This window comes from Actinia tenebrosa, unplaced genomic scaffold (genome assembly GCF_029948245.1).
Source record: "Actinia tenebrosa isolate PJP-AT-01 unplaced genomic scaffold, QUT_ActTen_1.0 PGA_scaffold5__44_contigs__length_20552954, whole genome shotgun sequence".
Lineage (NCBI taxonomy): Eukaryota > Metazoa > Cnidaria > Anthozoa > Actiniaria > Actiniidae > Actinia > Actinia tenebrosa.
The window spans coordinates 14,311,322-14,334,618 of NW_028292582.1; the positions used below are offsets into that span (position 1 = coordinate 14,311,322).

The 23,297-nt window shown below is 44.3% G+C and overlaps 2 protein-coding genes across 3 annotated transcripts in view; one reads left to right on the forward strand and one right to left on the reverse strand.

Annotated features, from left to right (window-relative positions):
* Positions 1-23,297, forward strand: part of LOC116297084 (E3 ubiquitin-protein ligase NEDD4) — a 42,428-nt gene that overhangs the window by 13,424 nt on the left and 5,707 nt on the right. The gene's annotated exons all lie outside the window — the stretch shown is intronic.
* LOC148906638 (uncharacterized) lies at positions 4,330-5,878 on the reverse strand. The gene is made up of 3 exons (XM_089037456.1): positions 5,796-5,878; positions 5,291-5,687; positions 4,330-5,192 (listed from the first exon to the last, which is right to left on the reverse strand). Exons 2-3 carry the CDS (start codon positions 5,606-5,608, stop codon positions 4,443-4,445), a joined length of 1,068 nt encoding a protein of 355 aa, XP_088893582.1. The 5' UTR covers positions 5,609-5,687; positions 5,796-5,878; the 3' UTR covers positions 4,330-4,442.

A 23,297-nucleotide genomic window follows, 5' to 3' on the forward strand; every position in this document is an offset into this window, starting at 1 on the left:
GCGATGGACAAAGTCCTCAACCAGATCTACTACGATCTTCGAAGCGCGGGAAGTTTTTCGGGGGTGGATGCTGTTTTCCGTGCCGCAAGAGAAAAGGGATACAAAAAGATCAATCGTAAGCAAATCAGAGACTGGCTAAAGAGACAAGAAGTGTACACGTTACATCAGCCTGCTCGTCGAAGATTTCCTACCAATAGAGTGATCGTATCTGGAATAGACTCCCAATTCCAAGCTGATTTAGTGGACTTGAGTTCTCTAAGTAAATACAACGATGGATACAAGTACCTGCTGACATGCATCGATATATTTAGCAAGTACGCCTGGGCTATTCCTCTAAAGACCAAATCGGGGAAAGACATACTGGATGGTCTAATAAAAATCTTCAAGTCTGGGAGGATTCCTCAGAAGTTTCAGACCGACAAGGGAACAGAGTTTCTTAATCGTCTTGTCCAAAACTATTTCAAGAAAAATAATGTACACTTTTTCGTCACTCATAGTGATAAAAAAGCATCGGTGATAGAGCGCTGGAACCGTACATTAAAGACTAAAATGTGGAAATACTTTACCTTCAAAAACACTTGGAGATACATTGACGTACTTCCAGACCTTCTCGAATCTTACAACAATAGCTTTCACCGCAGTATTCGAATGAAACCCGTGGAGGTCAACAGGAAGAATGAATCGGTGGTTTGGCACACGTTGTATGGAAAACCGTTACAGAACCTATTCGCTACAAATTTGGAGTTGGCGATCAAGTCAGAATCAGTAAAGCTAAGAAGATCTTTGACAAAGGTTATTTACCAAACTGGACTACTGAGATATTTATCATATCGGAAAGGCTCCCAAGGCGACCACCAGTTTATCGTCTAAAAGACCTACAAGGAGAAGTCTTAGGGGGTGTGTTTTATGAAGAAGAACTTCAAGGTGTTCAAAAAGACGATGATGTTTATCAAATAGAGCATATCTTGAAAAAACGAAGAGTGAAAAATCACTTAGAGTATTTTGTTAAGTGGAAAGGGTATCCAGATAAGTTTAATTCTTGGGTCCCAGCTAGTGATGTAAAAGATCTATAACTTTCTGAATATCTAATAAAGTTTTAATTGTCCAAAATTCGCTGTTGTGTGTCTCAGTATAAATACCTGTTCCAAATGCTAAAGCACTCACTAAAACCTTGGCGGTCATGGAGAACACGCAGTTTTATGTGTGGTTACCCTCAAACAGCAGTATGGATGTATTTCCATCCAATACTCTCTCGGAATTTCGAGTCCACCTTCCTCAACCCATACAGCTGACGGGTGATTGGGAAGTGGCTTTGACGGAGATTCAATACCCTCATAGCTGGAATAACGTTCGCGGAGATTTTTGGAATCGATTTTATATCCGAAAGGGGAAGTCATTAGATATGGAAGTGTTTATTGTGCCCCAGGGTCATTACTCTTCATTGGAGAGCATTATTGGCAAGATGAACGATTTGGTCAAGGCGACTAAATACAAAGATACAGTATGGTTCTCTCATGAAACGCTCAACCACAAGGTTACAGTCCATGTGAGGAATGACTATTCTTTAATCTTCTCGGATTTTGGAAAGATGTTGGGATTTTCTGAAGGCCATGTGATCTCAAAGACCACTACGGCTGAACGAGAGGCAGACCTGGATTTGGGATTCCACAACCTGTACGTCTACTGTGATGTGGTGCAGCCACAGGTAGTTGGAGACTCTCAAGTTATTCTGATACGAATAGTCCCTGTCGAAGGAAAAGATGGTGAACGCGTTAGCAGGTCATTCTTAACCCCACAGTATCTACCAGTCAGCAGGAAGCAATTTGAGACGATCGAGGTGAATATAAGGCAAGATACAGGTGTGAAAGTCCCATTTGAATCTGGAAAAGTGTTGGTGACGTTGCATTTCAAAAGATCGTCTCCTTATTTCAACCAACCATGCCACATTCGAACGCTGAGTATTACAAACATTACTATGTTAACCAGGCCCAACAACGAGGAGGGAGTCTGGCTGCCTTCCACGGAGCACCCGTGCAACGAGGATATGGATTGGGCTCTATGCTTAAAGGTCTTTTTCGTTGGGCTATGCCTCACGTGAGCGCTGGCGCTCAATCTCTTGGTCGTCAGGCCCTGAAAGGGGGCTTGGGGGTGGCTCGCGATGTTATGAGTGGTCAAAATGTAAGTGATTCCTTAAAAACAAGAGCAGGAGAAGTTGGCCGAGCAGTGATGAAGGATATGATAACTCGGAAACCAGGACAAACAGGAGGAGGAAGAAAGACTACAAAAAGGAAGAATCAAAGGAAGCCTGCCATTTCACGTCCAGCTAAGAAGCAGAGAACATCATCAGCTAAGAAGCGAGACTTCAATTTCTTCTAATGGCACAGTCAAAATTTCACGAATGCAGCAAGTCCGAACTTGACCTCTTTGCTGTACCACATGTTCAAACCAATATTGAAAAGGGACAATGGGTTGAGTACTTTCCTGTGTCTAACGTTACCGATTCTGGCCCTATTGAATTCAGTGTATCAGGAAGTGGAGAGGAATACACAGATTTGAGACAAGCATGGATCTACGTTAAAGCTAAGGTTATCAAAGCCAACGGTGGAGATTTAGATTCTGCTAGCGATAAAGTTGGACCGGTCAACCTATTTCTTCAATCCCTCTTCAGTCAAGTCGATGTCAGTCTAAACGAAAAAGTCATCTCCGATTCCACCAACACCAACCCCTATCGAGCTATGATCAGCACTTTATTGACTTATGGTGCTGATGCTAAGAAATCGCAACTTTCTGCGGAACTGTTTTACAAAGACACTGCTGGAAAGATGGATGTCGCGGATCCCGTTGCCACTAGCCACAACACCGGACTGAATACCCGATACAAGTTTATCAAAGACAGTTCAACGGTGGAATTGATAGGACCTCTTCATTCAGATTTATTTTATCAAGATCGCTTACTACTGAATGGAGTCACCATTCGCATACGATTGAATCGAAGTAAAAATGCCTTCTGTCTGTTGTCTGCTGTCGTTGGAGCTGATTATAAAGTGGTTATTTCCCATGCCAGTTATAGATTCTTCTTCTTCATTAGTTTCATCTTCGGATGGCTCCAGAGAGTAGACAAATATGTTTACTTCAAACAGTTTCTCTAAGTCTGATAGGTCATCTAAAGTCACTCCATTAAACTCTTGGTCAAGCAAATGGGTTTGTCGATACCTATTTAAGAAATAATGTAACGCAAAGATTATTAAAATCCAATACTAGTCTATCGTCTATATGTCAACATATTGTTTGATTAATCCATGTACATACAATTTCGTGTAGACATAGATTAAACATAAAACAATTAAAAGCGCCAAGCCATAGATACGAGCATAATTTGCATACGCTAGCATGCAGAAGAATAGAGAACGAGTAAGAAATAAATGGGGCTTGCCTGTGGCATCGTTAAAGGCTTCTTGCATATACTTGACATAACCTGGAAACATTTGTTTAGCCAAGTGGTTGATTTGACTGCTGTCTCTTGGAGACTTGAAGAGAACCATGTAATGAGCGTTGAGACTGATATTCCTTAGTTCTTTACCTTGATGGAAAATATTTTGCAAAATAAAAATGCACGAAAGGTTCTTGTGGTGACATCCTTTGGTAAAAATATTGGTTAGTCGTTTGTCATTGCTCACTTCATTCATCAAATCGTCAATAATTACGAGATTTCGGACACACGGGTCAATGATCTCTTCCAAATCATGAGGCAGTCCTTCCACGAAAGAAATGTTTGGCACGGTAACCATCATTTCTTCATATGCAGGCTGGTGCATGCCATAACACCATATGATATTTTGAGGAGTCCCATCGAACATAACATCAGCATTTTCTAAAAGTCGCTTAACGAACTGGGTTTTTCCACAACAGGTGGGTCCAGCGACAATGGCTCCAAAAGGGTGTTTCAATCTTGTGTCCATCTCAAATGTAAATGAGCCAAATCATATATCGAATGGTTTATATAACTTTTTCTCCGATGGAATTAACCAGTCGCATTTTGCATTATCGTATTCTTGAACAACTTTAAAATTTTGAAGTTTCGCTCTTTGTAAATAAGGTTTTCTCTGTTCGGTTGACAACTCGTGAACTTGGGCTAAATGATTGGAAAGTTTAACGAGATATTTTGACCCACAATTTGGTACTGGACAATCTTTGCAAACGCGATGACTCATGTTTTTATTTAAAAGACTTGAAGAAAATGAGTTTCATATCTGAAAATTTAAATTTTTATATAAATTTCGAGGGACAAAAGGGACAAAAGGGACAAAACACAGACGTTTGTTGCATCTATTCAATGGGTTTTATTATCTAAAGTAAACAAAGTGGTGATAACAAATTAAACAATCTTATGATATGAGATTACATAATTTTTCACAGCTATTAGAACAGCTATTAGATAATGGTTAAATATCTAAGGGGATAGTTGTGATGCCGTCTTCTAACACTTTTCGCTTAGGATAAAAATACGAGAATCCATTTCTTGTTTGATTATATGTGTAAATGCTATTGTTCACGACTCTAAAACCTTTGTTCAGACCACTACTACTTTGCTTAGTAAGCAAGACACTTAGGTACTTATCCTTATTGATTTCATTACATTTCTTAGAAACACCTTTACAACTGTATTTATCGCTAACCCCAAAGCAGTAGTAGGTCTTAGAACAAAGACCTATGATCCCATCCCCTGACCATTCCTCTTTGAAAAGGCCTGGAGTTCGCTTATCATAGGCTGCGTTCTCAGCACTATCGGTTCTCGGAAACCACTGAGACTTTTCCAATGCATATTGCTCCTTCAATTCTGGCCTCACCAATTCTTCTATACTGTTGCCTGATAAAGCAATATACGCAGAGTCTGTATCCATTTCGCAATATTGGAAATTACTCCTATCTATATATTTGTCAATGAAATCAAAGTAGAACTGGAGCATACGCAATTTAGCATATTGATAAACGAAGAAGCCAATCTGAAGAGGTAGATTCAACTTGATGTTTTTCTTACGTGACTGCACTTCATAAGTATTTTTATTTATGCTGTCTATCTGTCTAAAGAAGGGAGAATTTATCAGTCGAGAGGCTTGAGTTTGTTCACAGAACTTGATGTTGCGATGTCGCTCTTGATCGGTGATGGTCTTTCCATAGCTAGAGTTTCCAACCTGTGAACAAAACGAAAAATGATATTTACAAAAGATAATAAACTAGGAAACTAGGATATTAGAGTAGTCAATTTGGCTGAAAGAGGTTTCAAACTTACCAGTTTCATTGTATCAGCAATAATAGCCTTGTCAGGGTCAGCATCTCCATCACGCCGTGCATTGGATACGGATTCACCAAACGGTCTGAAGCAGGATATTGGACTATATTCAATTACTTGGTAGATCCTGGTTACTTCAAGTCCATGTTCCAAGTACCATTTAACGAGGGGCGTGGCTAGCAGAATCTTCTCTCCATAGTAACTACCAATTAGACTTTGGCGTGGGGTGGGCATCACTTTGTGTTGCTCTGCAAACTGCTTCATGTACTCTCCAATATCGTCACGGCTGATTCTTGTATTCTTGAAAATGGGGCACATTTCACTAAATTTTGATTTTAGGTGGTCGGGGACCCGTATATCGCATTCAAGGCAACCAAACAGACTCCCAAACTTTAACCTTTAAATAAAGAAAAATTATAAGATCTTAAAAAAAATAACACAGCAAAATCAAAACAATCAAATTAGTCTCGCACAAAGTTATTCAACTGTGAAAAAATATTCTTACCCTGTTGTCTCCACTACTATTTCCAGGCGTTGGCAAATCCACGTTCGATTCCGTGTATGTACAGTTACTCTAAAAAAAATTTTCTCTCGTTAGTAAGAATAAATAAACTCGGTAAAAAATAAAATAAAATAAAATAAAATAAAAATATAATATAAAAAGCTCGATTTTTTTGCTTTAAGAATGCTAACCTCAAAATCTGTTGTCGTCAACTCCAAAAGACGATTTAGTGCTAACCCAATGGACAAATCCGGGATCCTATTCGAGTCCATAAAACTTTCCCATTCTGACAAAGAGTTGATTGCACCAAATTCTTGATCCATGTTAAAGTTGAAATAGGTTGGGCAATCGCTACTCCACCCTCTTTATAGGCTGTACATTTGCATTGACGCAAAACACCTGTACAAACATCCCACACCCAATATTTGTACACTTTTTTTGCCGAGTCACGCTAGTAGTATAGGGAATGGGGGTTCCAGCGCAATCTCAACACGGGCAAGATCCGTGTCAAAAATCCACCTACGGACGACCCCCACTCCAAGTGTGGTTGAGGGCAACAGCGCACTTAAATATGTTAGTCTATATATGGAGTGCGAAGAATGTAAGAGAACTTTTAAGAAAGAAGCGGATTTGAAAAAGCATTTGAAAATGAAGACGAAGTGTATGAGCAGTTATGATTGTGGATGTGGTAAGAAGTTTGAGACTAAGGTTAAATTGTTTTGGCATTGTCAGGACTGTGAGTACGACTACGACGACCTAAAAAGTGCTTGGTATTAGGTATAAAATATTTCCTATTATATAGATGGAATCCCAAAGCAACTTCAGCACGGTGTCAATACCCGGTAACGGTGAGATTGACGTTAGACAGTTTTGGCGTCAGTCAGAAAGGAAGGTTAAAAGGACTCTCCGAAAAGGTATAGAAGAATTAGGAGCCCTGAAAGCGAGCATAATGGTAGAAGTAAGTTTGTCAAAAGACGAGGTAATGACGACAGCAATGTTGCGATCAAAGTCGTTAGTGATATTAGAATCCACGAATCTGGATAGGTCACTCAGTGAAGCCTTAGAAGCAATAATGGAGTCGCTGTCTAACTACACGAAAGAAGGATCGGGTTGGACAGTAGAGGAGGTTGAAGGAATAGAGATAAGTATAGCCAGGTACGTACCCATACGAGGGGGGAGTTACGTACCGCTACCAACGTGGGTAGAAAGGAAGAAGGCTATTGTAAACGTGAAGAATGAAGACAATCGATGCTTTATGTGGGCAATCAGGTCTGCACTGTATCCAGCAGAGAAGGATCCCTGTAGGACAAGTAAGTATCCCACAGATGATTTAGAGTGGGATGGTGTGGAATTTCCCATGCAGTTGATAGACATCCCCATATTTGAGGAAATAAACGATCTAGCAATTAACGTTTACGGAGTCAGAGAGCAGACGATAGTACCGTTAGTTCTGTCAAAAAGTAAAGGAGAGCGCGTACATTTATTCTACCACGGCGGACACTACTCATGGGTTAAACACATTAGCAGACTATTCTACAGACATACTAAGCACAAAGGCAAAAAGTACTTCTGCGACTGCTGCTTGCTGTCATTTACATCCTTAAATGCCCTAAAGAAACACGATGAGATCTGCCGCGGAGTCGAAGAAGTGGCGCAACGGATCCAGATGCCCACCAACAAAGAGCTTTCATACGCAGACCATCAAAAGCAGATGCAAGTGCCTTACGTGATATATGCAGACTTCGAAGCGTTGATAACTAAGGAAGAGCAGAAACGTGGTGCCACGAATAAGGTAGGATTACACGAGATCTGCTCCTTTGGTTACATAGTAGTCAAATCAGACGGTAAAGCAAACCCTCCTGTGATTTACCGAGGTAAGAACGCAGCTAATGAGTTTCTAGAAGCATTGCGAGAAGAGGAGGGGGAGATTAGAAAACAATTAAGACGTCCAAAGAAGATGGAATTTACCAAAGAGAACCAGGAGGCTTTTAACAAGGCAAAAAAATGCCACATTTGTCAACATACGCTTCTTCAGTTTGGAAGACGAGCCAAGAAAGCGTGGGATGAAGATGGAAAGTATCTAGGAGAAGCTCATTTTAAATGCGGGAAGTATGCTAAGAAAGGTGAGAAGCCGGGAAAGCCCTCCACGCACTGCATTCACTGCCACAAAGCATTTGTTGAGGATTTCTATGTGGATAAGGTTAGGGATCACTGCCACATCACGGGTAAATACAGAGGAGCGGCTCATTGGAAATGCAATATAAACTTCAAAGTAAATCCAGACATGGAGATTCCGGTGTTCTTTCACAACCTCCGCGGTTACGACTCCCATTTGCTACTACAAGGAACAGACGGCTCCGACGTCAAATGCATACCCAACAACAAAGAGCGCTACATGTCCGTAACTGTGGGTAAGCTAAAGTTCTTAGATTCGCAGCAGTTTATGGCGGACTCCTTGGCAAACCTCGTAAAGTATAACACCAACTTTTCCATTTCCAGTCAATATGGCGCGGAAAGGAAAGGAGTGTACCCATACGAATACATGGACTCCTGGGATCGATTCAAAGAACCCCTACCACCCAAAGATCGCTTCTACAGCACCCTAAACGAGTCCGGTATAAAGGACGAGGAGTACCAGCATGCGTTAGACGTGTGGGAAAAGTACTCCTGTGAGAACATGGGGGACTACCACGACATCTACCTAAGGTCTGACGTAGTGCTGCTTGCAGATGTTTTCCAAAGCTTCAGAAAGATGGCTATGGAATATTACGGATTGGATCCCGCTAATTTCTACACGGCTCCTGGGCTCAGCTGGAGTGCTTTGTTAAAGAAAACAAATGCGCAGTTGGATCTCCTAACGGAGTACGACATGTATCGGTTTATGGAAGACGGTATTCGTGGCGGCGTATGCGGACCCAGCCGACGTTACGCCCGCGCAAACAACCCCTTAGTAGAGCACGACCCAGAGAAACCAACCACATACATTTACTACCTGGATGCGAATAACCTTTATGGTTGGGCAATGTCACAGTACCTACCTGTGAGAGACTTCGAATGGGATCCAGTGAAGCCGATAGACTTCTACATGCAGGTAGGAAAGGAGGAAGACAAGGGTTACGTCTTAGAAGTGGATCTGGAGTACCCAGAGCGCCTGCACGACGAACACAATGAGTTCCCCTTAGCACCAGAAGCGATAGAGATACCATTTAAGCAGCTAAGTCCGCTGCAAAAGCAAATGTGCCCTGGTTACAAACCGTACAGGAAACTAACTATGAACCTGATGGATAAGAAGAAGTATGTGGTACATTACCGCAACCTGCAGTTCTACGTGCGACACGGAATGCGCGTAGAGAAGATCCACAGAGTCCTAAAATTCACGCAGGAACCCTGGATGCGCCCCTACATTGACTTTAACACGCAAAAGCGTACCGCAGCGAAAAATGACTTCGAGAAAAACCTCTTCAAACTGATGAACAACAGCGTGTTCGGAAAGACAATGGAGAACATCCGCAAGCGCGTAAGCGTAAAAATAGTCAGCACCAAAGAGGAAGCAGAAGCATACGTGTCACAGCCAGGCTTCGTTAGATACGTAGAAATGCTGAACTTCTACGTGATTCACATGAAAAGGGCAAACCTCTTACTAAACAAGCCCGTTTACACAGGCTTTACGGTGCTGGATCTATCGAAGCTGCTTATGTATGAGTTCTACTACGATAAGCTTAAGCCAAAGTACGGAGACCGCTGTCGCCTCCTGTACACAGACACCGACTCCCTAATTCTAGAAGTGCAAACGGAAGACGTTTACAAAGACTGCCTCCCCGACATAGACGAGTACGACACCAGCGGTTACCCGAAGGAGCACTTCCTTTACTCTGCGAAGAATAAGAAGGTAATTGGGAAGATGAAAGACGAAATGTTAGGAAAACCCATAGTAGAGTACGTGGGTCTGAAACCAAAGATGTACAGCGTGCTAAAGTTAGACGGCGTAGAAAAGAAAGCTAAAGGCGTAAAAAAGTACGTGGTTAAGAAGGACATTACGCACGAGTCCTACCTCAACGTATTACGAACACGCAAGGAACAGCGGCATAAGATGAACAGCCTGCGCAGCTATGGTCATCAGATACATAACGTCACGCAGGAGAAGGTGTCGCTGTCTGCATTTGACGGTAAGCGATGGATGTGTGATGACGGAGTGCATACAATAGCATTCGGACATCACACGATAAGCAGTTCTTCCATGACGAACCCACGTGTGGGGCCATCGTGAAGATAATACAAGATGGGCTGACCCTTCTTAGCTATTACGCTTCGGATCTGGTAAGTTTCCAAAGACCAATTAGGATCCGTAGCTCTTTTGGATCCTCCTTCTAATTCACCCGGTCCGTAGAGATATCGGACTGTGACATTACCTAATTTTTTTTCATGGGGGAAGACCGCCCTCGAACTTCTGACGTAGGACTTGTGTTCCACGTGTTTCTTTTTTATGGCATCCCTGGGTTTCATTCCCGTAGCCCTGGCCGCCTCGTTGTTCAAAGCCGCGACGACCTGGGGGAGCCTCTGAGTCCATTCCCTGTTGCGTTTGGAGGGATCTTCCAGCTCTTTCCAATACTGGTACCCAAAGAGACGCTCGGCCAGGGTCTTATTGAATCTTTCGACGATGCTCTGACCCCTGTGGTACTCTGCTTCAGCTCTCCTAATCTTAGTGCTGTGGTCTTTCAGGGTCTTAGTAACCACGCCCATAAACTCTGTCCCCGCATCCACTTGCAGCAGCTTAGGCCATTTCAAGACGCGCTTATAAATCCTACCTAGGGCTTCTGCGACTTCCCCAGAATCCTTGCTGGTTATGGGTTCGGCGTCCTTGTATCTGCTTGCGATATCAACTACGGTCAAAGCGTACCTATAGGTCTTTCTTCTCACCTTGTCGTGCGGCAAGAAAAGCAAATCCGCCTGATGAACTTCATTAGGGGCATTTACGGTGAAGCTGGGCCTGGGAATGTACTTAGGCACGGGAAGATAAACCTGCCAGAGGGTTTGTTTTCTTAGCCAGTTCTTAGCCGTTTCTTCTGATACCCTGGCCGCGGTCGCGAGTTTCTTGATGGCTGACGCTCCTTTCCAATAGCCCTCAGGTCCATAGTAAATCCTTTTGAGTTTGTCCTCTACGCGGCCCATTATATGAATTCCAAAACAAGATTGATCTTACGTCCGTTAAAATCCACCGTCTTTCCGTCCACTTTAATGGTGATGTTTATGCTTTCTACCAAATTAGACAAATCATAGCTCAAAGAAATGGGAGTGTATTCTACTGGGTCAAATGGATTACCTTTGGGCAGAAACTTGGACATAAGAGAAGATATTTCTCCATTGTTGTAACTATGGACCAAGTCGCAATAGACTTCGTAAGAGGATGCGACTTTCCATTTCACAGGTATGGCTGTGTCGGTAATTGTCTTGCCCGAGGCACATAATAAAGATCCCAATGGGTCAGACTTTCCAAAAGTTACTGAATAGTTTGGCATATTATGTTTGAAGGTCATTTCGTGCGGCAATCCTGTGGTGAGCGTATAACCGTGTTTTGCTAATTCCTTAGCAAGGGTGATTGGTGTGTAATGTCCATCGGGCAGCAATACGCCTTGATAATTGCCGCCGCCTTTATGCTCAGTGACCAAGGCATTGACTAAATTATACCAAGAATTGTACAAAGAGCAACTAACCAGCCTAACCTTATGGGCTTTAATGGGGGGATTCAAATAAGTGGTATAGTCATTCTTGTCGCTTTCCAAAAAGACAATCATATATTTCAGGAAACACAGTTCCCTTCGTTAGAGCAGATACGCCAAAGCTACGCCTCCGGCCAGCCCTGCGACTCCTACGAAGACCAACTCATTGTCTTTTTGTTTCTTAGAAGGCTGATAGTAATTCTTGAACTGAGGCTTTCTCATTCTAAAGTCGGGGTGTGCTTGCGCATAGAGCTTAAAGGCGTAGTCTGTATTTTCGAAGTTTTTATTCGCCTGCATTTGGTCTTGGTAGTTCTTGTCCAACCAATCCCTGTAAGCTTGTCTTTTTTCATTCCAAGCTGCCACGTCTCGCTGATATTTCTCCAGCGCTAAATCATGCCTTTTCCTTTCGGCGGCTAAATCTCCGCTTTTGTCGCCTCTGACTAATCTATCCAAATACTGACCACCATAATTAGCTCCAGTGAATGCTAAAGCTGCAATAACTCCGCCTACGACTACGCTAGCCATTATATATTAGAAAATCACAGGGATTTTCACGAGTTACGTCGTTGGCAGGTACTTTTCCTTCTGTAGGTAATTCTTTGCCATGATAGCCCCGCCTACGGCAGCGGTCATCTTAGCAAAATTAGCGAAGCTCTTGCTTGGGTCTTCAGTAAAGTCTTCTTTGAGCACTTTCTTACCTACCCAACCAATACCCGCAACGATGGAAGTAATGATAGCTGCTTCTTCAACAGTTTTCAATAACGCGGTTGACATTATATTACAAAGCGAGAAGGAAAATCTAGGTCGCCGCGGGTGATAAATTTACTCCATTTCAGGGATCTTACTTTTTCTAACCTCCACAGGTGCGTGCACGGGCGCGTGATATGTTGGTGGTTCTACTTTTGGCTTTGCTGCCCGCCATTGTAAGTAAAGGCTGCCTGCTGCTATAGCAACTCCTAACGCGCCGATGACGTAGCCGGGATTCCAAAAGGATCCCTCTTCTTTTTCCTCCACCTTTTCCTCTTTCTTTGCTTTGTTCTTCCTGTTCATCTCCGCGAGCTTCTTTCCGGCAGCGACTCTGCCTGGAGATTTAGCCTTGGTAATCTTGGTATCTTCTACGGGTGGTTGTTCTTCGGTGCCACTCATCTTATATTAAGGGACTTGAAGGACTTGACAAGTAACTTGATGACGACTTGACAATGACTTGACAAGTAACTTGATGACGACTTGACAATGACTTGGCAATGACTTGACAACGACTTGACTAAGTACTTGAGGTGACTTGACAACGACTTGACAATGACTTGGCAATGACTTGACAACGACTTGATTAAGTACTTGAGGCGACTTGATCAGGTACCTCAGCAAGTGCCGCCTGGAAGACCTTTTCGACTTCTCTATCCTTCTTGAAGTCCTTCCAAGATGTTCCAAAGGAACCTAGTACCTCCTTCAAGTCGACATGCTGAGCTACGTGAAGTGCCGCAGAGGCGACTGCCATTAACTTACCGCACTTCAAAGACAACCAGCCGCAGGTTATCTTAAGTTCTTGGGTGATGACATAGTCATCACTAATGTCCTTCCGCAGTTGCTCCACGTCGTCTATGGGCAGCGCAAGTCCGAGAAGCTTGGTGGCCAGCTTAATGGCTGAGTCTGCTACGGCGTCCGTGGTCTTACTTGCAAGGGCGGCCTCGTACCTCTTATGGAACTTCTTAACTTCCTCTTCTGACAACTTATTAACTTGCTCATGGGTAAGTTCCTTGCCTATCATTTCTTTACACGTCCCCGAAGACACAAGGATGTTAAGTTGTTCCTTAAGGTTACTTTCGTCTAACTGCGCGGGGACTTCATCTAAGAGCTGCTCAATGTCCATATATGTTAATGGAATACGGAAACCTCAAAGAGAAGATCATTTTGGAATGTTGGTGCGTTTTTAGGTGCCGCATGTATTCGTGTAACTGTTCCTTGGATATCTCACCGCCGTAGTCGCTTAAGATGGTTTCCAGGTCAGACTTGCTCGGAGTATAAAATACGACAAGTGAACCTATGTTTTCCCTAAAAGGCTTAGAGACGCTGGTAAGCTGCTGCGAGAGCAACCAAACGCTGATATTGTCGTGTCTACCGCTGAAGGCGAGCTTCACTAATTCGGAGGTGCGTCTTTTTACGTCGTCCCCGCAGGCAATGTCATCCAGTATGAGTAAAGTCTGTGTATCTTTAGGGAATTGCTTGTGCCAGAACTTCAAATGGCTGGATAACTCGTTAGGGTCTAAGATATCTACGAAGAAGTCGTCATCTTTCACTCCTATGCCCGTCCAGGTGCGGTTATTCACGTAGGTGGGGCATAATAGCACGATATAGTCGAAGCGGTATCTAAAGGGTCCTAATAGCTGCTCCACGACGAACTGCGTTTTGCCGCAGCCGGTGGGTCCTACTATCAGAGCATTGCAGGGAATATGGTTCGGATCCATTATATATACGATGGACCCAGTGGACGCAGTAAGAAGGATTGCCACCGACGCAAAAGATAAAAGAGACACCATAGAAATGCAAAGGGAGGAGATCGATCGGCTGAAAGAGCGCGTGCAGGAATTGTACGATGAAATGTGCGGTCTGAAGCGCGCAGAACGGTTTGGTGCGCTGATAACTATGGCAACGTGGGCTAAGGAGTCCGTTAAGGACTTCATGCGATATCCCCTGTAGAATGTTAACAATAAGGTTAAATCTTTGTTAAGTATATGTGGAAACTATTCCAAAGAGTGTCTCAGAATGTTGACGTTTAGGTTAAATCTTTGTTAAGGATGCCTGGAAACTATTTCAAAGAGTGTCTCAGAATGTTGACGTTTAGGTTAAATCTTTGTTAAGACGTGCCCTTCAAAGGGGTTGTTATTTTTATTTATTATTATTAAATATCCCTAATTATTCTTAATAATAATAAATAAAAATAAGAATGGGATTTGAGACTCTTTGCACAAACCCAACTTTACTATTTTAAGCCGCCTACTAATCCTTACGGGCTTTCCACATATACTTAACAAAGATTTAACCTTATTGTTAACATTCTGAGACACTCTTTGAAATAGTTTCCAGGCATCCTTAACAAAGATTTAACCTAAACGTCAACATTCTGAGACACTCTTTGAAATAGTATCCGGGGCAAAAGAGTCCATTAAGGACTTTATGCGGTATCCCATATAAGGGTTATTAAATCCTTATTATATATGGAGTGTGAGCGGTGTAACAAGGAGTTCAGCAGCAAGCAAATGTTAAAATACCACGTTGAAAAAAAGGTGTGCGCTAAGAAGGCACGCGAAAGGCGTTGTAAGGAGTGTAATCGCCTCTTTAGCAGCGCGCAGATGTTGGATTACCACGTTGATAACCGCGTTTGCCTAAAGAACGTATGTGAGCGCTGCGAGGAGGACAAGAACGACGAATGGCATCGACATCGGTGCCGCGGCAATTACGACCTGCTGAGCGTGGCTTGCGAGGAGCACGGCGACGTTGCTGCACGATGTTGCCCAAAGGAAACCCAAAGGAAGTTAACGCGCCGGAAGAAGGAAATTGACCAGCGCTTTGCGGAGTTTGACTGCGTCGAAGGCGTAAGGTGGGAGGATAGAGAATATTGGGAGGCAACTTGTGAGCGCTGCGGCTGTCAAAGAAGTGACCAACATGTTTGGCAGTGCCTCTACGACGGCCAAGGCGGTTTCAAGGAGTACTTAGATCGCTTCGAAGCTTGGCATGCCGGCAATGAGGCGGCAAGGAAAGCCCGCAATGATTAGTAGGCGGCTTAAGATAGTAAAGTAGGGTTTGCGCAAAGAGTCTCAAATCCCATTCTTATTTTTATTTATTATTATTAAGGATAACGAATAATAATAAATAAAAATAAAGACCCCTTTTAAGGGCGCTTGCATAATCTAATAATAATAAATAAAGATAAGAACCCCTTTTAAAGGTATATGCTAGCCTACGCAGCTGCCTTTCTGGGAGGCATTCTAATTACCCTTTCAATATATGGACTGTATTACTTGCGAACTACCTGCCGACTGCATTACCCCTTGTAAGCCGCCGCGTAAAAAATACACCTGCCTTCATTGCGACAGGGTATTCTCCGAAGGATCCTTCGTGGGGCATTGGTGCTCCGCGGATCCTAAAGCGCAGCGGACTTTAGCAGACGCGCTTAACTACAAAGAGGAGATGGAGTGACTGTTCTTTCAATGTCAAACTTCCATCGGCCATTTACCTTACCATAGCTGCGTAAGTGGGTGAATTCCTCGCCCTGAATTACGTACCGCACGCAATCCGGCGCCCAAAGGGAATATTCCTTGCCTTCTAAGTCTTTGAGGACTAACCGTAAACGGTCGATGTCTTCGAAGACGACGTAATTTTTTATTTCGTATGCTTTACCGTGGGCAAGATCACGCCAGTGAGTCAAGCTGAGCTTCATTATACCTATGGAATATCTTTAGGTGCGTTTTCAAAGTGGCGTAGGACTTAAACCGCTTTACACAGCCCTTACAGGGAATACGAATGCCATCCGCGTAATCCATCAGGGCACGGCAGATAATGTCGTAATCGTTGCTAACCATAGTTAGGTAACCATTTACATCAAGCTGCGAGATTTCCTTAGATTGCTTCGCGGATAAGACGCCGTTTCCTTTTGGGGTTTTCAACTCAATACACAACCCGCGGTATTTCTTGTGGGCGTTAAGGATTAAAAGGTCTGGCTGGCCGGCTTGGTAGCCTTTTCGCCAGCATGTTATGCGCTTGCTGTCAGAATCCTGCAGCTCGCCAAGGCCTGGTGCTATGATGAATTCAGGGTAAAACCTACGCATGTAATCGACTACCTTTGCATGCAGGTCAGCTTCATTTTCTATCTTAAAAACTAATTTATTCGGGCTGTCGAAGCGTTTTTCCATCGCATATTTACCCGTCTTTCTCAACGCGGGTAGGACTTCTTCGAGGACCCAATCTTGGAATTCTTCTGCCTTTGCCATCTTCGAGGAGAATATCAACTGATACAATCCGGATTCGTTCACATACAGGGAATGTGGGTGTGAATTGGAAGGGAGGCGATTCACCTCCATTCTAAGTTCGCTAAGCCTTACCTTGTATTTATCGCGAACGTGCACCTTAATTGCATCTTTTGGGCGTTCGTAGCCCAATGCGGCCGCTACTTCCTTTGCTTTGAAGTACAATTTATCGCCTTGCACGACTTGCAGTTTCGTACCGTTGCTTTCAAATACGCGAAGCATTGTATATTCAAGAAATATTTTAACATTGACGACTTCATTCCTCAGCCGTCCTAGTAGGCAACGCTTTTCAATTGGTTCATTTCTACGCTTAACTGCGCGTCAGACACGACGAAGACGTAGCAGTTTATTTTATCACCGTCGCCCGCGGAGGCATTCTTGGTGCGTTTGATTTCCAATGTTATGCCATCCTGCGTATTTACTAGACGGAGGCCTTGACCATGTAGGTCTTCGTCGTTAATGGTGCGCATGTCAATCCACAGCGCATATTTATCCTTAAAGAATTCCTCGGGGCTAATTTGCTCGCCAAACTTGCGCATGGCCTCTCTGTACACGTCTGCGGGCTTTATCCCCTGGGAGTAGACCTTGTTTGGAACGCCGTTTATGTTGACCCCCACGTTAGTAATGTTGGGGTTGTGAAAGGCCTCGGAGTCGCGCTTACCGGCTTCGTAGGGTTTGGCAAACACCAGCATCAACCCCGTAAGACTTCTTCGGGGGAGGTTAATGCTTTGGTTGATAACCTCATCCGTCTTATCCAAGAAGCTAAATGTCTTATACATCACTACGTGGTCGTAAAGGAATGCCTTTCCGGAGCTGTATTCCATACCAGCGCTACGGGCCAGCTCTTCGCTGTACACGGTCTCGTACTGTAATTCTAAGTTGGTAATAGAGTATGGGGTTGTTGTGGTAAGTGCAGTGCTTAGCCCACCAATAATGTTATTAGCATCTGCTAAAGTTACTTCAAACTGCAGTTCGGATAACTGTCTTGGGTAATACACACCGTGATTCGTAATCACTTCAAAGTCTAATGGTATGACATACTTACTACCATAGGCGGTCTTTATTCGCTTTGCGTCTGCTACTGCGGTTTCTCCGCTGCCGTCAGTAGGTTGCGTTTTCGTAGGTGTGCGGACCTTACGTAGAATGACACTACCAATTCCTTGTTCTATCCTTTGCGCGCGGTCAAAGGCCGTCAACCATAAGTCTTTGTACGTGGTATACAGATCGTACCTATTTAAGTCCAGCAAGGATTCCCCGGCGAACTTTACGCGCATCTTAGAAACGATGTTGCGACCCACGTTGTTAACGATAATCCTTTCATCTGTGGGGCTTGACTGCACCGCTAGGTCAAACCTTAGCGCCAGGGTGCCAGGAACTAAGACTAGGTTATCCGTTAGACGGGGTACGCCTACGTACAGCGTTTCCCCTGGCTTTGCGCTACTGGGGGTGAATGTAACCCGGTGAAAGGTGCGTTCTGCTTTCAGTCCGCCAACCTGCTTAGGTAATACGTTTGGGTTTAACTTTGAGCTTATCATATATAATGGAAGTAGAAGGAACGGATTTTGACCCCCTTACCGAAGAAGGCCAAGTCGATATTAACGATGAAGAATACGATGCATGGATTAAGGACGCGGGGGCAAAGCCTTTGCTTTACGACATGGCCTTGATAAGCAAGTATGGCAATAGGTGGAAAAGCTTCAAGGCAGCCTTGAATCGCATGTGGCAATCAAGGAACCGCGGCAGCCCCGTCCCCGAGTACTTGGAACTTCAAAACACAGACGAAGCAGCCGCGCGGGAAACCGTAGAGTGGGCAATGCAAGAGCTAACGCAGCGCTACGACAACTTTGATGCTGACGACGTAAAGCTTACGGAAAAGGGAAACAAAGTCCTCATAAGCGTCCAAGACTTAAGATTTCCCGACAAAGACCGCTGGACAAAACCGCAACCCCTCTTTGATGAGGAGGGCAACGTTAGGGGCGACGTCTCAAGATTAAGAGGCTTTCAGCGTGCTACTAGAAGCATGTTAGAAAGGTTGCAAACCCTGAATGAAAAGGTTGCGCTAGAAAGGCGCGCTATCGAACTGCAAAAGGCGCTGGAAGAAAAAGAGGCGGCGTACGAAAAGCAAAGTCGACTACTTGCTAATGCTGAGAAGAAGTTTAGTCAACGAGACGTAAGAATGGAAGAAATGACGAAACACTTAGATCAGGCTTTACGTGATCGGGATAAAGCAGAAAGGGAGTTGGAGGAGGCTAAGAAATCACATGCTCCGACGGCGGCGTTAGAAAAAACGCTAAAGGAAAGGGAGTCAAGCTATAAAAAACAATTGTTGCGGCTGGGTCAAAGTAAAGACGAAAGCATACTGCAAATTAAACGAGAAGCCGAAAAGGCTTTAGATGAAAGGGATACAGCTCGACAGGCTTTTCGCCTTGCTCTGCAGGACCTAAACATGAGTCAGGAGGAAGTTAGGAAATTACAAACCACCATAGAGGGTTCTTTGGTGGAGCGGCGGCAGCTAGTTGCTGAAATCAACATTAAAGAAGAGCAAATCCAGCAAAAAACTCAGGCCATCGAAGACCTGGAAAAAAACATATCCGAAAAGCAGGAAGTAATTAACGACCAGGCGCGCCCCGAAGAAGAAAGGGAGGCAGCCCAAAGGGAAGTAGAAACCCTTCAGGAGAGAGTTGCGGAATTACAGGCACAAAAGGAAAACCTGGAAAGGGAGTTGGGGCTTACCACCAAGGAAAAGGTAAAAAGAGCTCTGGTGAAGTATGGCGTTCCACTGGCATTTGCGGTCGCTATTTTGAGCGTAGTAGGGGTAATCCTTAACGTGCTTAAGGCTACGGGCGCGGGCGTGAAGAAATTAGGCAGTGGGCTGACGGACTTGGGAAAAAAGATGGCAGCCGGTCTTCCTGGGCTGCTGGGTTCGGTTGTTTCCTTGGCACTTAGGGCCGGCGGAGAACTGTTGAAGTTCGTGGGCAACAACATTTGGATCTTGGTCGTCGCTATTGGAGTGGTACTCCTGAAGAAGATGAAGGGTTAATCTTATCCTTGTGTATTACTGGTGGCTTATCGTCGTCGGGTGCCCGAGGCGTCCTCGACTGGGGATAAGTAAAGATAGTATTCGCACCGCCTTGATAATGCGGAACTAGCGGCAGCACGCTCATGGTGCTAATGGGCTTATGATTCCAAGTGGCATCCGTCGGGGAATTTCTTGACGGGGCGGCATTTATCCGAAGGTAGGCAACGTCGTTGGGGAGAACTTGTAACTTCGCATATTGGCAATTGGCTATCATATGAAAAGTTACCGGCGTTAAGTCTTCTCCGCTTCTTGGCGGGGGCTCCGACGAGAAATGGGCTGGGTTCCTATTATTATCTTTTTTTCTGTAGGGTAGTAATGGATGGTCATTCTCATCAACGATCCTAAACCCGACATTACACGAATACCCCGTCGAAATGCTAATGGTACACATGATCAATCCCAGGCCCCCAACCTTCACCCACAGCCCGGTGTCATGCCAATGCTGTTCTAAGTAGTCCTTCTCCTCCAAAAAATGTAGAAACCAATCTTCCTTCGCGTGTGGGTTCATATATTTCAGGGAATAAATTCCCTTCTATAGACTCATTACCGTAAGAGTGCTAATGGTCTTGTGATTATAAACCGTATCTCTCTGATTTTCTATACTATTTATGCAAACGCTCCCGGTGTCATCTACGCGCATTTGCAGCTTTACCTTCCCATGGCAATCGGCGACCATGTGGAAAGTCCAAACCGATAGATTTTCGGCACTGCTGGGGTTGGGCTCTACGGAGAAATGCGCAGGCTCCCTGTTGTTTGTCTTATTTCTCATAGGCTGCAGTACGCCATTCTCATCCAGGAACCTAAAGCCGACGTTGGCATGGCTGCTCGTGCCAATGCAAATACTACAAAGGATTAACTTCTTTCCTGAGTAGTTCAAATTCACGGACATGCCCGTGACATCAACCCAAGATGCCTGGGTGTATTTTTTCTCGCCTGTGTAAGTCGTATAAGCACAATCTACTCCAGCTACGTAGGGGTTGTTCATCGCCATATATAATAACTCAGACCAACGCCTGCGGCGGCTAAGCCGGCCTTTAGTAAGTTATGGTCATATTCCTCTTCTTTTTTAGGCGCTCGGTATACTTCTTTTGTTAGCTGCACTTTCTTAGGCGGTTGCGTATGGTGCACTTTTTTAGGCTGTTCAACAAAGTGCCTTCTAATAGTGTCAGAGTTCACGTCATTCACCCCAAACTTCATATCCTTAGTAGCTCGTTGAAGTTTGTTGTTGTATCCTACTACAGAGCCAGTATTTACAGATAAATTACTAGGCATTAACCAACAACCCGGGGCTACTGCATAGTCCAGTCGGGCCTTAGAATTTTGTATAGCTAGTTGGTAACGCTGTACGCCCTTGCTAATGTCGCCCTCCAAGATCGAACTTTCGAATAAGATCAAGGCTTCGGCTCGCGTCTCTTCTGCGGCGCCCGTATTCCCCACTATGCTTGATCGGGTATTTACTTGGGCTCCAAGGATAGAATACACGTAAGCTTCTATGCTGCGGTTCAAACGGGCAAGGCCCGCTTTGGTTAGTCCTTTACCTTCTGGGGGTATGAAATTAAGATATTGCTTCGTTTGCTCGTCGTTGGTAATCTTAATGATCAGTGGATTGGCCCCTGCATACTTACCGCCCTCGTCTTTGAACAAAGGCCCATCCCTGACTTCCTTAGTGGTCTTGGCATTTGGTTCAAAGAAGGTGCTACTGTCGTGAGTTTCTTTATGATACCCAGTGTTCCACCGTAGCCGCAATGCATGAACTTCCTTATCGCTTAGCTCGTGTCCACCAATCCCCCAATAAGCCCAAATATGCCCCAAGCCATTGTTAGCGCCGGCAGTGCATCGGAAATCCTTCCCTACAACGCCAAACTCCTTACAGAGTCTGTCATAAGCCGGCACGCTGTATTTATTATCTCTTGGATAGAACGTGGCATCTCCCGGCAGCGCAATAACGCCCATTTCATGCAGTATTCTTCTAACCGTGAAGTGAAAATGAAACATAAATATTGAATTCTTCATCAAGTTTGCACTTACACCACAGCCGCTAGTGGCACACCAAACCGCAAAGTTTAGTTGCTGCGGCCAATAACGCATGTTAGGACCACTTAACCATTCATGAGATTCCTTAGCGGTGGTATGAACAATGGGAACGTTTTTGAAAATATCTCGCACCTTTAACGGAAAGGAATGGTTGTTTGAGATCCGCATGTTCAACGTTAGGTCCAAGCTTGGATGTTCATTAAACGTAACTGCGGGTATCGGATAAGTACTGGTACCAAGCAATAATTCCTTTGACCAACCTTGCACGGGTTTAGGCTTAGGATGCTTCAGTTGATTGTCTATCTGATCGACCAGCGTAGGTTTCAAATCCTCATTGCTGTACATTTTTTCGCCGTTGAAGTAAATCCCATCGGGCCTTCTTTCGAACTTACTAGGGTCTGCATGCGGAAACATCTTCCTAAATGCTCTCCAATTCCAGTAATCTCGATTATCGTGATGTGGCTGCTCCTCAATATCATTCCCAAAAGCGTCGTACATTAGTATATATAATGGATGTTATACCATCAGCACCTCAGTTGTACCCAGATGTTCCCTATACTACACCTAACGAACTAAACGGTGAAAACTTTAGGCTCAACAAAGCAAATTTAATTCTGGCTTACTTGGAAGGGCAGGCAAAACACTACGAAAAAGTCCGAAAAAAGTACGTCAGAGCCCGGAGTACGCTACATAAGATTTCGATAACTTTGGGGTCTATATCTGTTGTGTTAACGGGCTCCGGCGTTGCTACTTCGCTTACTGGGCCGGGAATAATCGTTGGAGTTCCTTTGGCCGGCGTTGGGGCAGCTTGTGGTATCATTTCGGCTGTTGCTACGGGCATTATGAAAAAGCTATCCACGAAAATATCCAAGCATGACACGACAATAGCTCTATCTAGGGCTAAAGTAAATACTATTACCGATCTTGTCTCAAAGGCTTTGCGTGACAGAAAGATAGACGACGTAGAATTCTCGCTTATTCTGGCCGAAGAAGACAAATACGAGAAATTAAAGTCGGATATAAGGAATAAAAAAACAGTCGTAAAAGATCTTTCCGAGGAATCTCGCAAAAAGATCTACCAGGAGGCAAAAGAAGAGCTTCAAAGAAAGCTTGCTCAGTAAACATCTGCTTCGAAAAGAGCGCGACGGGATTCTATTTACATATCGAACGCCGGCTGTCTGGTTCATATGCAAATTAAATATAATAATTTTCACATACATAAGCGTCCAGATGTGTCTGGCGTTCGCTTGTGATCGTGGACTTTGGGGCTGGGGAGGCCTAAAGTCCCGAGTTCGAGCCTCGCTGTAGATGCATTTGGACCGGTTGCTGTGAGTGAAAAAAAAAGCCTCCCCCACTCACAGCAACCGTGGGGGGAGGGGTAGAAAGTGCGATTCAACCCCGCGATGGGGGGTTTCGCGATTGGAAAAGTCAGGGGGTGTCTCGGGACGCTGTGTATGTACTAGAGGGCCTCTGGCGCGGGATGAAATAAGCCCCGTAAGCCCAAAATGCAAAAAACCCCACTGGGGATAGCTTGGTGTTCTGCGCGATGCATTCCCAAGTGGGGTTTCTGGCAAAATAAACGCCAGTTTTGCATTTTTATTTTCTCGGAATCCATCCTAACAGGGGGTGGTTGGGGTCTATTTTGTAAAAT